This window comes from Budorcas taxicolor, chromosome 1 (genome assembly GCF_023091745.1).
Source record: "Budorcas taxicolor isolate Tak-1 chromosome 1, Takin1.1, whole genome shotgun sequence".
NCBI lineage: Eukaryota > Metazoa > Chordata > Mammalia > Artiodactyla > Bovidae > Budorcas > Budorcas taxicolor.
Genome location: NC_068910.1, coordinates 128,604,993 through 128,618,470, shown reverse-complemented (window position 1 = coordinate 128,618,470; position 13,478 = coordinate 128,604,993). Strand labels below are relative to the sequence as shown.

At 45.1% G+C, this 13,478-nt stretch overlaps 1 protein-coding gene and 1 pseudogene across 2 annotated transcripts in view; one reads left to right on the top strand and one right to left on the bottom strand.

Annotated features, from left to right (window-relative positions):
• The window catches only part of B4GALT4 (beta-1,4-galactosyltransferase 4), a 28,110-nt gene extending 24,990 nt beyond the window's left edge, over positions 1–3,120 (top strand). For both annotated transcript variants that reach the window (XM_052642641.1, XM_052642649.1), the window contains 2 exons: positions 533–637; positions 2,257–3,120. In XM_052642641.1, the coding sequence (XP_052498601.1) occupies positions 533–637; positions 2,257–2,389 (238 nt within the window). In that variant the 3' untranslated portion in view covers positions 2,390–3,120. The remainder of the gene's footprint in view (positions 1–532; positions 638–2,256) is intronic.
• Positions 3,121–9,934: 6,814 nt separating this feature from the next.
• On the bottom strand, positions 9,935–11,334 carry LOC128050569 (elongation factor 1-alpha 1-like; annotated as a pseudogene).
• Positions 11,335–13,478: the final 2,144 nt, after the last annotated feature.

Below are 13,478 nucleotides of genomic sequence, written 5' to 3'. Positions count from 1 at the left end.
AGTTTACCCAAACTCATGTCCATCAAGTCGGTGATGCCATCCAGCCATCTCATCCTCTGTCATCCCCTTCTCCTCCTGCCCCCAATCCCTCCCAGCATCAGAGTCTTTTCCAGTGAGTCAACTCTTTGCATGAGGAGGCCTAAGTATTGGAGTTTCAGCTTCAGCATCAGTCCTTCCAATGAACACCCAGGACTGATCCTTAGGATGGACTGGTTGGATCTCCTTACAGTCCAAGGGACTCTCAAGAGTCTTCTCCAACACCACAGTTCAAAAGCATCAATTCTTCAGCACTCAGCTTTCTTCACAGTCCAATTCTCACATCCATACATGACCACTGGAAAAACCATAGCCTTGACTAGATGGACCTTTGTTGGCAAAGTAATGTCTCTCCTTTTTAATATGCTGTCTAGGTTGGTCATAACTTTCTATGGGCACGTGTATATACCTTTTTGCAAGTGATTTTTTTCTTAAGAACCTAGTGGCAGATAAGTGGAATAGAATTTTTCATTAAACACCTCTGTTATTTTTTCAGGGTTGAACTTCATAGAATGAAAATAACCCGGCCACTGCCTGAAGTGGGTAAATATACTATGATCTTCCACAAGAGAGACCAGGGCAATGAGGTGAATATAGGACGGTAAGTCCTGGAGTCATGTGCCTGACAGGCTACTTGTTTAGTCTCTTTAGTCCATAGTCCTATGCCAGATTTGATCAGATAAACCAGTTTATTTTGTTCAGAGCTTTTTCTTAAGGTACTTTTTCAAACAGACCCAAAAGCAAAGGGAAGAGTCTATCGAATTCTCATATAGACGTATCCCATACCTAGTTTCAAAGTTATCAATTCATAGCCTCTCTTTCTTCTCTCACTTTCTTTTCCTCACCCACTGGATTCTTTAGAAGCAAATCAGATATTACAGCATTTCATGTGTAAATACTTCAGTATGTATCCTTAAAATAAAAGAAGTGTTTAAAAAAAGAACGGCAGTACCATTATCATGTGCGTGCATGCTCAGTGGTGTCTGACTCTTTGCGACCCCTGGAGAAGGAAATGGCAACCCACTCCAGTGTTCTTGCCTGGAGAATCCCAGGGACGGGGGAGCCTGGTGGGCTGCCGTCTATGGGGTCCCAGAGTTGGACATGACTGCAGTGACTTAGCAGCAGCAGCAGCTTTGCGACCCCATGGACTGCAGCCCGCCAGGCTCCTGTGTCCTTGGGATTTTCCTGGCAAGAACACTGGACTGGGTTGCCATTTCCTACTCCAGGAGATCCTCTCGATCCAGGGATTGAACCCATGTCTCCTGCTTTGGTAGGCAGATTCTTTACCACTGTGCCACCTAGGAAGCCACCATTATCATACCTAAAATAAAATTAGCAGTACTTCTTTACTGTTATCAGATGTCCAATTAATATTCAGATTTCCCTGATTATCTCACAAATGCTTAAAAATTTTTTTAAACAGTTGGTTTATTCAGGTCAGAATTCTAGACAAGATCGGCACATTACGTGTGAATGATCTCTGTGAAATTACTTTTAATTTTGTAGGTTCCCCTTTCCTTTTTTTCCCCATTGTAAGTTATTTGAACAAGCCAGGTCATTTGTCTGATGGAATTTTCACATCGTGGAATAAAGGGAAAAAATTGCATTGGTCTATCATTTCGAAATGATGAGTATATGCTACCTACATCCTTCTGAATGTAGTTAATATTCTTTCTGATGCTCGGATTGTCTTTGGCGAACATTGTCTTTTCCTAGCTGTTCCTGAATCCTTTGACATAGCTCTAGTTGTTTTGAGAGCTTCTTTCCCTTTGCTCTGGTGTGATGAACTGTTTTAGGTTCATCTTGTGTTTCTGCCCCAGAAATTAACTCTTTCGCCACGGAATCCTGTCAGATAAACCAATTCTTTTGGGGGCTATGACTGAGGATTCATAGATTCCCTGAAGCTTATCCAAGGGCCTGTCAGCAGTGGATGCCATGTATCATTGTACATTCTTCTGTCCTGTAGACCAGGGGGTCACCGCTTGCAGGATTGTTCTCATCATTGGTTCTCAGGGTCTTCCATGGGGTCTTCCACGGGAACACATGGCTGTTGTTGGTGTCTGTAACCTTCGATGAGAAAAATTAACTTCTTTTACAGTAGGAAGGCCAGCAGGTGCAATAATTTAGAGAGATACCTTTGCCAAACTTTATGGCAAGGCAGAAAGCAATGGAAATAGATGTTCAATTCTTATCATTCATGTTTGTTCTTTTTATCTTTAGGATGAATCTCCTACATCAGGTGTCACGTGTCTGGCGAACAGATGGGTTGAGCAGCTGTGGTTATAAATTACTCTCTGTGAATTACAATCCTTTATATGTCAACATCACAGTGGATTTCTGGTCTGATCCATGACCTGGCTCTTCTGGTGACATTTGGAGGGACTGAATATTGGATTGCAGTAATCTAGAGACTTCCCCTAATAGAACACGTTAAGAACTTGTTGTGGCCGATCTTTGAGCTGATTTTCCCTCTTTGGTATTTTCTTAGCAGAGTTCCTGGTGATGTGGAATGTAAAACAATTGTAGAAGACAGCTTTCTTAGTTGTTTTGATCATGAAGGTTAACTATGGTACTGGAGATAACTTGGGACTAAGTATGAAAGGACCACTCAAAAGATACCATGAAGGCTACTTGAGAACTCTGATTGGAGAAGATTTATTTCTGTTTGAAGTGATACATATTTTCTGGAATGAAAAAGGCCATGGGAAATAAGATGCTGAATGTCCCAGAGAATCAGAATTCTTCTTGTCCCAGGGGGAAAGGGTTGAAGATAAGTTTCTGTTACTCATTTATCCTGCGTGGTTGTCTGTGAAGAGGCGGGTCCCACATGAGAGTAAGGCTGAAGAAGAGGAGAGAAAGGTGAAGAATCAAGATGCTGTGAACTTGGGGCTGAGGAGGTGGCAGAAGGACCCCGTCAGGCAGAGGGCGGCAGTGGCTGTGGCCCTGCGTCTGGTGTCCCCTGCCCAGGCACCCCTTCCAGTCCCAGCTCAGCAGAGAACACATTTTATCTACTAGGTTTTAGGGCATTTTTGTAAAATCATTTTGTACATGTAGGGTATGATGTAGCAGTTTACAAATTGCATATCAACTAATAATACATTGGAAATACCTCTGTAGTAAATATGAAGAAGCTTTGGTTGTTCATTCTTGTTTTTTTTTCTTTTTTAACTGTTCATTTGTTACCAAACCAAACTTGGGTGTGCTTTCTCACATGCGGTACAGCCAGTCTACTGAAAACAGTCTGTGGTGAAGCACTTATTGTGGGCACCAAGCAAGGGAATCCAGGCAGCTAGTGCTTAAGAGGTTCAAACACTTTAAAAAAATTTATTTATTTTAATTAGAGGCTAACTACTTTACAATATTGTACTGGTTTTTGCCATACATTGACATGAATCAGCCATGGGTGTACACATGTCCCCCATCCTGAAACCCCCTCCCCCCTCCCTCCCCATCCCATCCCTCAGGGTCATCCCAGTGCACCAGCCCTGAGTGCCCTGTCTCATGCATCAAACCTGGACTGGCGATCTACTTCACATATGGTAATATACATGTTTCAATGCTATTCTCTCTAATCATCCCACCCTCGCCTTCTCCCAGAGTCCAAAAATCTGTTCTTTACATCTGTGTCTCTTGCTGTCTCACATACAGGTTCATCGTCACCATCTTTCTAAATTCCATATATATGCGTTAGTATACTGTATTGGTGTTTTTCTTTCTAACTTACTTCACTCTGTATAATAGGCTCCAGTTTCATCCACCTCATTAGAACTGATTCAAATGTATTCTTTTTAATGGCTGAGTAATACTCCATTGTGTATATGTACCACAGCTTTCTTATCCATTCGTCTGCTGATGGACATCTAGGTTGCTTCCATGTCCTGGCTATTATAAACAGTGCTGCGATGAACATTGGGGTACATGTGTCTCTTTCAATTCTGGTTTCCTCGGTGTGTATACCCAGCAGTGGGATTGCTGTGTCATAAGGCAATTCTATTTCCAGTTTTTTAAGGAATCTCCATACTATTCTCCATAGTGGCTGTACTAGTTTGCATTCCCACCAACAGTATAAGAGGGTTCCCTTGTCTCCACACCCTCTCCAGCATTTATTGTTTGTAGACTTTTAGATAGCAGCCATTCTGACTGGCATGAAATGGTACCTCCTTGTGGTTTTGATTTGCATTTCTCTGATAATGAGTGATGTTGAGCATCTTTTCATGTGTTTGTTAGCCATCGGTATGTCTTCTTTGGAGAAATGTCTGTTTAGTTCTTTGGCCCATTTTTTGATTGGGTCATTTATTTTTCTGGTATTGAGCTGCATGAGTTGCTTGTATATTTTTGAGATTAATTCTTCGTCAGTTTCTTCATTTGCTATTATTTTTTCCCATTCTGAAGGCTGTCTTTTCACCTTGCTCAAACACTTTTAGGGAAAAGTTTTTAAAGACAGGATGAGAGAGAGGGGTTGCAGTGTGTGATCAGCTCATGGACTTCCTTCTGATTGGTTGTTGGTAATCAGGAGTCCGCATCATCAACCTTCTGGTTCTAACACGTCTGGTGTCTAGGTGTTTGTGGACAGCATAGAGTTAACTTCTTCCACCTGGTGGGTTTCAGTATCTGCAAAATGGCTCAAAGGACATGGCTCAGAATATTATCTATATAGTGCTTGAGGAAGAACTAAAGCTCCTTGACTTCCTTCAATAGCTAAACGCTCATGTTATCTCTTTTTTCTCCCGTTCTGTCTGCAGTTCTTCACTTCTCTGATTGAATATTCTCTTTGGAACTCAGGGGAGACATCGGAGGCTACAATTTCTGTACGCATAAGAGGCAGGTGGAGGAAATGGAGGAGGGTTTCTTCCGGGAAGGCCCCATACGGTCCTCCTTGGTTCCAGTTTGAGGCCTTCAGATGTATTCATGTCAGTGATCCTACTGCTTAAAAACAAGCAGGTGGGACTCAGTCCTCTGTCTCCCTCCCGTCTTCATCCTTCTCTCACTTCTGGGCTGTCATGTGCACATCCTTGTGAGCAGCTCCAGGCTGTGCAGGTGCCTCTGCACCTCGCTTCCTGGGCTGTGTCGGGTTTTTGTCTCTATCCTCTCGCGTTTGCTTGCGGCCAGCGACGGGAACAGAAAGGATGCCTCAGGGGCACACCTGGTTGGTGAGAGGATGGGAAGGGCTACAGCCAGAGCCCACGGCTCCTGAGGCCTTTGATTTTGGAAGGAAGGGGCCATGGCACTGATGTGGTACTGCTGAGCTTCCTGGGAGAGGGGTCGCAGTGTGGGAGGAACATCTAAGGAAGGTAATTGGAGATGGATGCTGGCTCAGAACACAAATAAGAATATTTTGTTCACCCAGGACAGTGGGCACAAATAGTGTAGATGTTGGTGTTCTTGAGCACGTGTTATGCACCTGTGCCCGGGGGTTTCTCAATCCATCATCATATTCTGACACTTAGTTGTTAAACTTCTGCGTGAATGTGTGCCAGCCAGTTTGTGGGAATAATATCCTTCCCAAGGAAGGTGAAGGAGGGCGTAGGAGGACCGGGGCTTCCAGTAAGGACAGCAGCCACCACCCGAGTGGGCTTCCCTGGTGGCTCAGTGGGAAAGCATCCACCTGCCAATGAGGGAGATGCAAATTCAATCCCTGGGTCAGGAGGATCCCCTGGAAGAGGAAATAGCAACCCGCTCCAGTATTCTTGCCTGGGAAAATCCCATCAGCAGAGGAGCCTGGCAGGCTACAGTCCACGGGGTCGCAAAAAGTGGGCTACAACTTAGGAACTAAGCAACAAACACCACCACCCAAGTGGAGAAGAAGAATTTGAAAGGAAAGTGCATTCTATGGACGTGACAGGCTTACCTCGGGCTGGCCTGGCTTACCTTTAACCCAGTAGGGAAAAGTGAAAGCTGTGGTTTTTCTTTCTTTAGAAAAGAAATATTGTAATAATGGTTTTATTCCCCCCATACCCTCTTGTCTCTTCTGAAGAATCTTCCTCGAGCATTCCATACTGATTTTTTAAAATTGAAATATAGTTGATTTACAATATTGTGTTAATTTCAGGTGTACCGCAGGCTTTGGTTTTTTTCACAGATTATATTCATTACAGGTTATTACAAGATACAGGTATCTTGTGCGATACAGTAAATCTTTGTTGCTGATCTGTTTTATTTATAGTAGTTTGTATCTGTTAATGATCCCAATTTTCTCAATTATAATCTTGTGCAGGCTGAACCTTTGTAATTGCCAGCAACCTATGTTAGGGCCCTCCAGTTTGGAGGCTGTGGGTCCCTGGTCATGGCTGGGGAAAGTAAAGGAAGAGAGTGGTGTATGCAAGGAATTTGAGGATCCCAGCTGAGAACAATTTCTCATTCCATGGAAACAAAATACAATAGGTACTATGAGGAAACTCCCTATGTATTTTCAGGTATTAACAAGGCATGTGCATTTTTTTAAAGGTTGGAAACCACCATCCCATGCCTATTGATGTTCTTCATGTAATTCTTTCAACCAAGGTAACATGCAAGTCATTTGAAGGACTCGCTATGAAAGTTCTTGTGGTGGAAGATAGTTTTTTAAGACCTTTCTTTTCCCACTCTGCCTCTGTACTTGCACCGGGGATTGAAGCCCGTGACACTGGAGGTGTGGCTTCTGCTTGCTCTGCGGGGAAGGTTGGCCTCAGAGCAACCCAGCTTTCCCAGTTGCCCGCCCTTTGTTGTCATTTGCCACAAAGAGGCCAAGCTTTTTGAGTTTTGTAGATAAGATTACTCCTCTTGCTGGGGATTATATGGGTGCAGTCTGTTTGGACACCACAGATACTTAACATGAAGAATATACTGCTATAAAAGTTTTTATTGATTTTTTCTCACTTATACTACCACTCCTTTTTATAGTGCTTTATGGTTTATAACATTTTTACACAAACTTTATTGATGCTCTTGAGTCAAGAGAAGTAGGGTGGAAGAGGATGTGGAGGTGCTTTTATACAATATTGTCTCCATCTGGGCCTCTCTTATTCTTTTTCTTTTTTTTTTTTTAAGACGTGCCACATGGCTTGAGAGATCTTTTTTCTCTGACCAGGGATTGAACCCAGGCCCCAGCAGTGAGAGCACCAGGACCTAACCACTGAACCTCCAGGGATTCTCTGGACTTCTCTTATTCTTTAAGGAAGGTTTCCTATCTCTACATCCTTGTCCCAGCTCCTAGAGAAGTTTGGTTTCTTTTGGACTCGAAAGTATATTCCATTCTCATCATTTTTTCCCTGATTCCCTCCCTGGTTTTTCTGCCCTTTTCCCCCTCACTTCCATTCAAGCCCCTAGGGGGCTTGCTTTTTCCTGGGGCCCCAACTGCTCTGTGAATGGACTCTTGGGAGAGAGGAAAGACATTTTCTGCTAGACTAAAAACATCCACTTTCCTCAAGTCCTGTGTGTATATAGTCTCTCTCAAAAGCCATTAAGATGTCTCACAAAATGGAGCATATTCAGGAACATTTGATAAGTTCTTCCCTCATCACATTCCAAAAAGTTTTTTCAAGATAGGCTATTGCCACCTTCATTAGCTTCAAAAACAGTTTGGAGACGGTCTTATACCTGCTGAGAGGGCCAGACCAGTCTCTCAAAGATATTCACAGAGAAGGGGGCCTCTTGGCCCCCGGGAGTGCACCTGTACAGGTAAGCCTCCATTGTTCCACTGGCAGCTGCTGAAGTAGAAAACTCAAATAAGATTGAATCTTACGTATGCATGTGGGGAGTGTGATGTGTGTGTGATGTGTGTGTGTGTGTGTGCGCGAGCGTGTGATTTGGGGCTGTGGGCTGAGAGGTTGGTGAAGGGTGGGACACAATAATTGAATGCTGGCTCTGTATTTCAGTTTTCCTCAGTTTATAAATTTTAACTTTCCAATAGTCTTATAGGTAAATATGTAGTACTGTAAAGAAAATGCAGGTTCAAGTAACTTCCCAAAGTTGGTAAGAGGAAGAGATAAAATTTGAACCCAAGTTTCTTGACTCCACTGTCTTGTTCCCCACCCCCCCAGAACACTCAGGAGATTATGAGGTTTCTCTGTGAAGGCAGAAAGGGCAGAGATCTCCTTTGTATTAATGAGACTCTGGAATAATAATACACAATAATATAGGACTCTGGAAATAATATACAAAACTTGAGATGTACCCATTAAAATGCCTTATCTTGATGTCCTAGTACATTCTTTCACTATTGAGTAGGAGTTTTGCTGAAAAACTCTTACTCACAGCTATTGTTTCAGGGCCAGTGAATTTAGACCAGTATATTTGGTCATTAAACATCGCAGTGAATTGAAGTAACAGGTTATTAGCTGGCATGTGGGATTATGGGCCAAACAGAGATCTTCAGACGAGATTTACGGTATAACTTCCTGTTGGTATTTCTTACAGGCTGTTAGCTGTTCAAACACATACTTCTCGCTGAATCCTCCCAGTCCCCCGTGAGACCTGTCTTTCTGAAGCGGGTTCTAAGAGGCTGACTTGCCAGAGTTATGAAGTGCTGGGGTTGGGAGTCAGGTTTTTGATTCCAAGGCTCGTGTTCTTCCCCACCTCATGATAACAAAACAACAAATAGAGAGAGGAAACAAGGGTAGGCAGAGTTATTTGGAGACTGTCTATCTAAAGAAGCCCAGGGACACATCTGCAGATAAATAAGTGGGATTCTGACTCATTGCAAAAGCTCTTGAGAACACACCATGGGGAACCTCGAGGTGTCTCAGGAAAAGGGAGTCAGACCAAGTCTTATCAGAGCATTTGGGTTTGGGGTGGGTCATCTGGGGAGGGTTTAAGCCAGCCAGACGTGCTCTGTAGTGGATGCTGTCAGAAAGCAGGGGCAGTTCTGTGATTGTGTATCAACACATTTTACCCACAGGGGACTAGTGGAAGAATAGAGCTGTAATTATAAGCACGTAGCAGTCACTTATTTTAGCCAAAAAAGGGTGTGTTTGGCATTTTGTGAGTGGCGCAGTGACCTTATCTTTGTGCTTGGACAGAATTATGAAGTGGCCTTGATTTGTCTCATTTCATGAGACATTATCTGAAGCTGATATTCTGTGAATTGTTTAGGTCTAGCAGGAGAATAGCAAGGCGTGGTTGTGAGCACCAGGCTGGCTTCTGGAAGTCAGGGGCTGTCTTTTTTCGAGAGGGACTCAGGGTGGATACCACTAGAAAGTAGGGCATGGCAGCAACTTTCTGTCTAACCCCAGAAGTTGGCAATTTGTCTTATTTAAAGAAGATGTTTGCGTCTGTTTTTGGAGTTGTTTGGGGTCTCGGGGGAGGGTGGCTTGGGAAAGGGTTTGGTAGCTCTGCATTTCCCAGCAATGCACCTTTCTCCAAGAGGTTTTGGATCTGCTCAGTAGATGTGGCCATTCGAGCTTTGTGATAAAAATGTCACATGTGAAAGCAAACTCAGTAGCTCACAACTAGTCTCCCCTGTGTTTCTTCTTTCTTTTAAAATTTTTTATAATTTTTAATTTTTTGGCCACAGTGTGTAGTATGTAGGATCTTAGTTCCCTCAGCCAGAGATCAAACCCGGGCCCCCTGCAGTGACAATGGAGTCCTAACCACCAGACTGCCAGGGAATTCCCTCCGCATTTCCTCTTTTTTTTTTTTCTCATTAAACTTTTTTTAATGGGTCTCAAATTCTGTGACAGATTTTTGGTCAAGTTGTTTTCTTTAAAAAGTGCTGATTTTAAAAACTAATAACTTAAACTGCCACACACAAAACATATGGTTCACAAAAACATTCTCCTTTCCTTCTGAAGGTTTTACAATGCATTGTTGTCATTAACCAGTCTTTTACTACTAAGCTTAAATGGCCAATTGAGATAAACAGTTCTGAGACCGTTCTTCCACCACTGATTAAGACTGGGATGGCAGGTATTGAGGATAACATTCATTTAGCCTTCTGAGCTTTCTGGGCAGACTTGGTGACCTTGCCAGCTCCAGCTGCCTTCTTGTCCACTGCTCTGATGACACCCACAGTGACTGTCTCATGTCACGCACAGCAAAACGGCCCTGGGGAGGATAGTCAGAGAAGCTCTTGACACACACGGACTAGCCAGGAACCGTATCAACGATGGCAGCATCACCACATTTCAAGAATTTAGGGCCATCTCCCAGCTTTTTCCCAGAACGACGATCAATCTTCTTCAGCTCAGCAAACTTGCAAGCAACGTGAGCTGTGTGACAGTCCCGCACAGGTGCATATCCAGCACTGACTTGGCCTGGATGGTTCCAAACAATCACCTGAGCTGTGAAGCCAGCTGCTTCCATTGGTGAGGCACTTTTGCTGTCACCAGCCACATTGCCATGACGGACATCTTTGACAGACACGTTCTTGACATTGAAGCCCACGTTGTCCCCAGGAAGGGCTTCACTCAGTGCTTCATGGTGCATTTCTACAGACTTCACTTCAGGTGTTACATTGACTGGAGCAAAGGTGACCACCATGCCAGGTTTGAGAACACCAGTCTCCACACGACCCACAGGGACAGTACCAATACCACCAATTTTATAGACATCCTGGAGGGGCAAACACAACGGTTTGTCAGTTGGGTGAGTTGGTGGCAGGATGCAATCCAGAGCTTCAAGCAGGGTGGTTCCACTGGTATCGCTGTCCTTATGGGTGACTTTCCATCCCTTGAACCATGGCGGGTTAGCACTTGGCTCTGGCATGTTAGCACTTGGCTCCAGCATGTTGTCACCATTCCAGCCAGAAATTGGCACAAACGCTACTGTGTCGGGGTTGTAGCCAATTTTCTTAATGTAGGTGCTGACTTCCTTAACAATTTCCTCGTATCTCTTCTGGCTATAGGGTGGCTCAGTAGAATCCATTTTGTTAATGCCAACAATTAGTTGTTTCACACCCAGGGTGTAAGCCAGAAGGGCATGCTCACGGGTCTGCCCTTCTTGGAGATACTGGCTTCAAATTCACCAACACCAGCAGCAACAATCAGGACAGCACAGTCAGCCTGGGATGTGCCTGTAATCAAGTTTTTGATGAAGTCTCTGTCCTGGGGCATCAATGATGGTAACATAGTCCTTGCTGGTCTCAAATTTCCACAGGGAGATATCAATGGTAATACCACGCTCACGTTCAGCTTTCAGTTTGTTCAAGACCCAGGCATATTTGAAGGAGCCCTTTCCCATCTCAGCAGCCTCCTTCTCGAACTTTTCAATTGTTCTCTTGTCGATCCCGCCACATTTGTAGATCAGATGGCCAGTCGTGGTAGACTTCCCTGAATCTACGTGCCCAATGACAATGATGTTGATGTGGGTCATCTCCTTTCCCATTTTGGCTTAGGTTTAACGGTGGTTTTCACGACACCTGTGTCCTGGCGGCAAACCCGTTGCGAAAAAGCCTCATTTCCTCTTTGATGGAGCCTCACGTACAGGAGGTGATAAGGATCTGGGTGAGGTGAAGCAGAGAAGAGAAACGAGGCACAGGAGAGGAGACTGTTGATTCTATAGAAATGAGAAAGCAGCTTAGCTTCCAATTCCTCAACCACAGCCTGCTTGTCGGTCAGTCTGGTGGGGGTAGGAATTGGAGTGAGGTTGGAGAAGGAAATGGCAATCCGCTCCAGGACTATTGCCTGGAAAATCCCATGGACAGAGGAGCCTGATAGGCTACAGTCCATGGGGTTGCAAAGAGTCAAACACGACTGAGCAACTTCACTAAGAGGAGGTTAAGAGGAGATTCAACTTTCAAACCCACGTGACGGTTGCTATTTCTTCTTGCCTTTAAGGGTAGCCAGAACCTACCTGGTCTGCTGCGTAGATTAGGAGCAGTCCCTGTTTATTCCAGCCAATGTGGGAAAAACTTAGAGGGCTAAAAAAAATGAGCTTCCTAATGTTCAGGGTGAACAGCCTGCCAGAAGCCTGAGTAACAGTCTGGGGAGGAGACGGCCAACCAAGGAGCGTGATGACCCGTCCAGTATTGCAGTTGAGTAAGAGCTACCCCAAGGTCAGCCTGACACATTTTCAGTGTCAGTTTGGTGGTAAATTGTTCCTCACCCACCCGATAAGCAGGCCTGTTGAAGCGGGAGATTTCTCGAGATGGTTTTGTCTGTGTGTGTCTCCAGCCAGCAATCCAGAGCCCAGCTCGCCTGCTGTCACCCTCTCCCTGGATTGGTGGGTGGGTGGGGCCCTTAATGAGGCTGGGTCCAGATTCCCCCTGAACAGTGTGGCTTGGGTCTTGCTGTGAGCCCCACTTCCATCCCAGAAGGAAGAGGGGCAGGCTTGGCTTCCAGGGCAGGTGGAGAGGGTGGACGCAGGAACTGGGTAGAGGAGCTGCTCTGAGATTAAACTACAGAACCTGGTACCAGGAAGTGCGGAGTCCTGAATGGCTGGACTCTGCAGGGAAGCCCTCAGGCCCGGGTCTGTCTCAGCTGAAAGATGTGTCCTCCCCAGCTGCCAGGGGCTGAACACACTGAGTACCTGGGCTCAGGGTCTTACTTGGTAGGAGGCTATCTGGAGAGGGGGTGGTGGGTAGTGACCAACTGAAGCCCATTCTTTTTCTAGTTACTTCTTGGTGGAGAAGGCAGGGGTAAAATTTAACGAGCAGCCAGTAGGCCATCTTTCTCCACAATAGCTCTTTCCAGCTTGCATTTCTGCACTGGATTCTACCAACAAAGATCCATTTCAGTTATTCGGAAAAAAAATCTACAGAGAAGATTAAGAGAGTGTGGATTAGCTGTCACTCACACCTTAGTTGACAAAAACGCTTTCCCTTAACCTAGCTGAGATCAAGTCACAGGAGAATGGAATTTTGTAGGGAGAGAGAATTCTGAAGCTCTGAAGCCTTCAAGAGGGAAGGCAGGATTAGGTCCGAGACAGGATTTGCTCAGGCTTGAGGGCACTGGGAAATCCAATTAGCGGCAAAAGAAAAAGACACCGGAACACGTGAGAGAGGATGGAAAGGGAGATGGGAAAGGCGTCTCAAAGCTTTGCCCAGAGTAAAGCTCCTTTCTCTTCCTTTCTTCAAAAAGACCAGAGAGAGACTTCTCAGCCATGTGCCGGTATCATTTATCTTGACACACCAAGCTCTATCCTGGAGAGGCAAGTGAGGCCGGGGAGGGGCAGGCTGGTGGTGTGTCATGACAGGAGCCTTTGACCCCTGTCTGGGGAATAGGCTCCTCCTCCAGCTTTACCACCCAGGTGCAGGCCGAGGTGCCATCCCCCCTGCTTTGTCCCTCCCTGCCCTGGGGCTCAGTCTGATGCACAAGGAAGGCCAAGGCCTGGAACCCGGCTACTGCATGAGAGTACCTGAAATGCCAGGTACATTTTCTTCATGGCAGGGGGCGGGGTACGGCTGAGCAGTTGGAGTCAGAGATGCAGGGGGAAAGGATTTGAGGAGCAGCAGCCCCGCAAATTGTTAACAGAAACTTGAAGTTCCAACCATTTAAATGTACAGTCGGATTACCCAGTATCCATGGGAA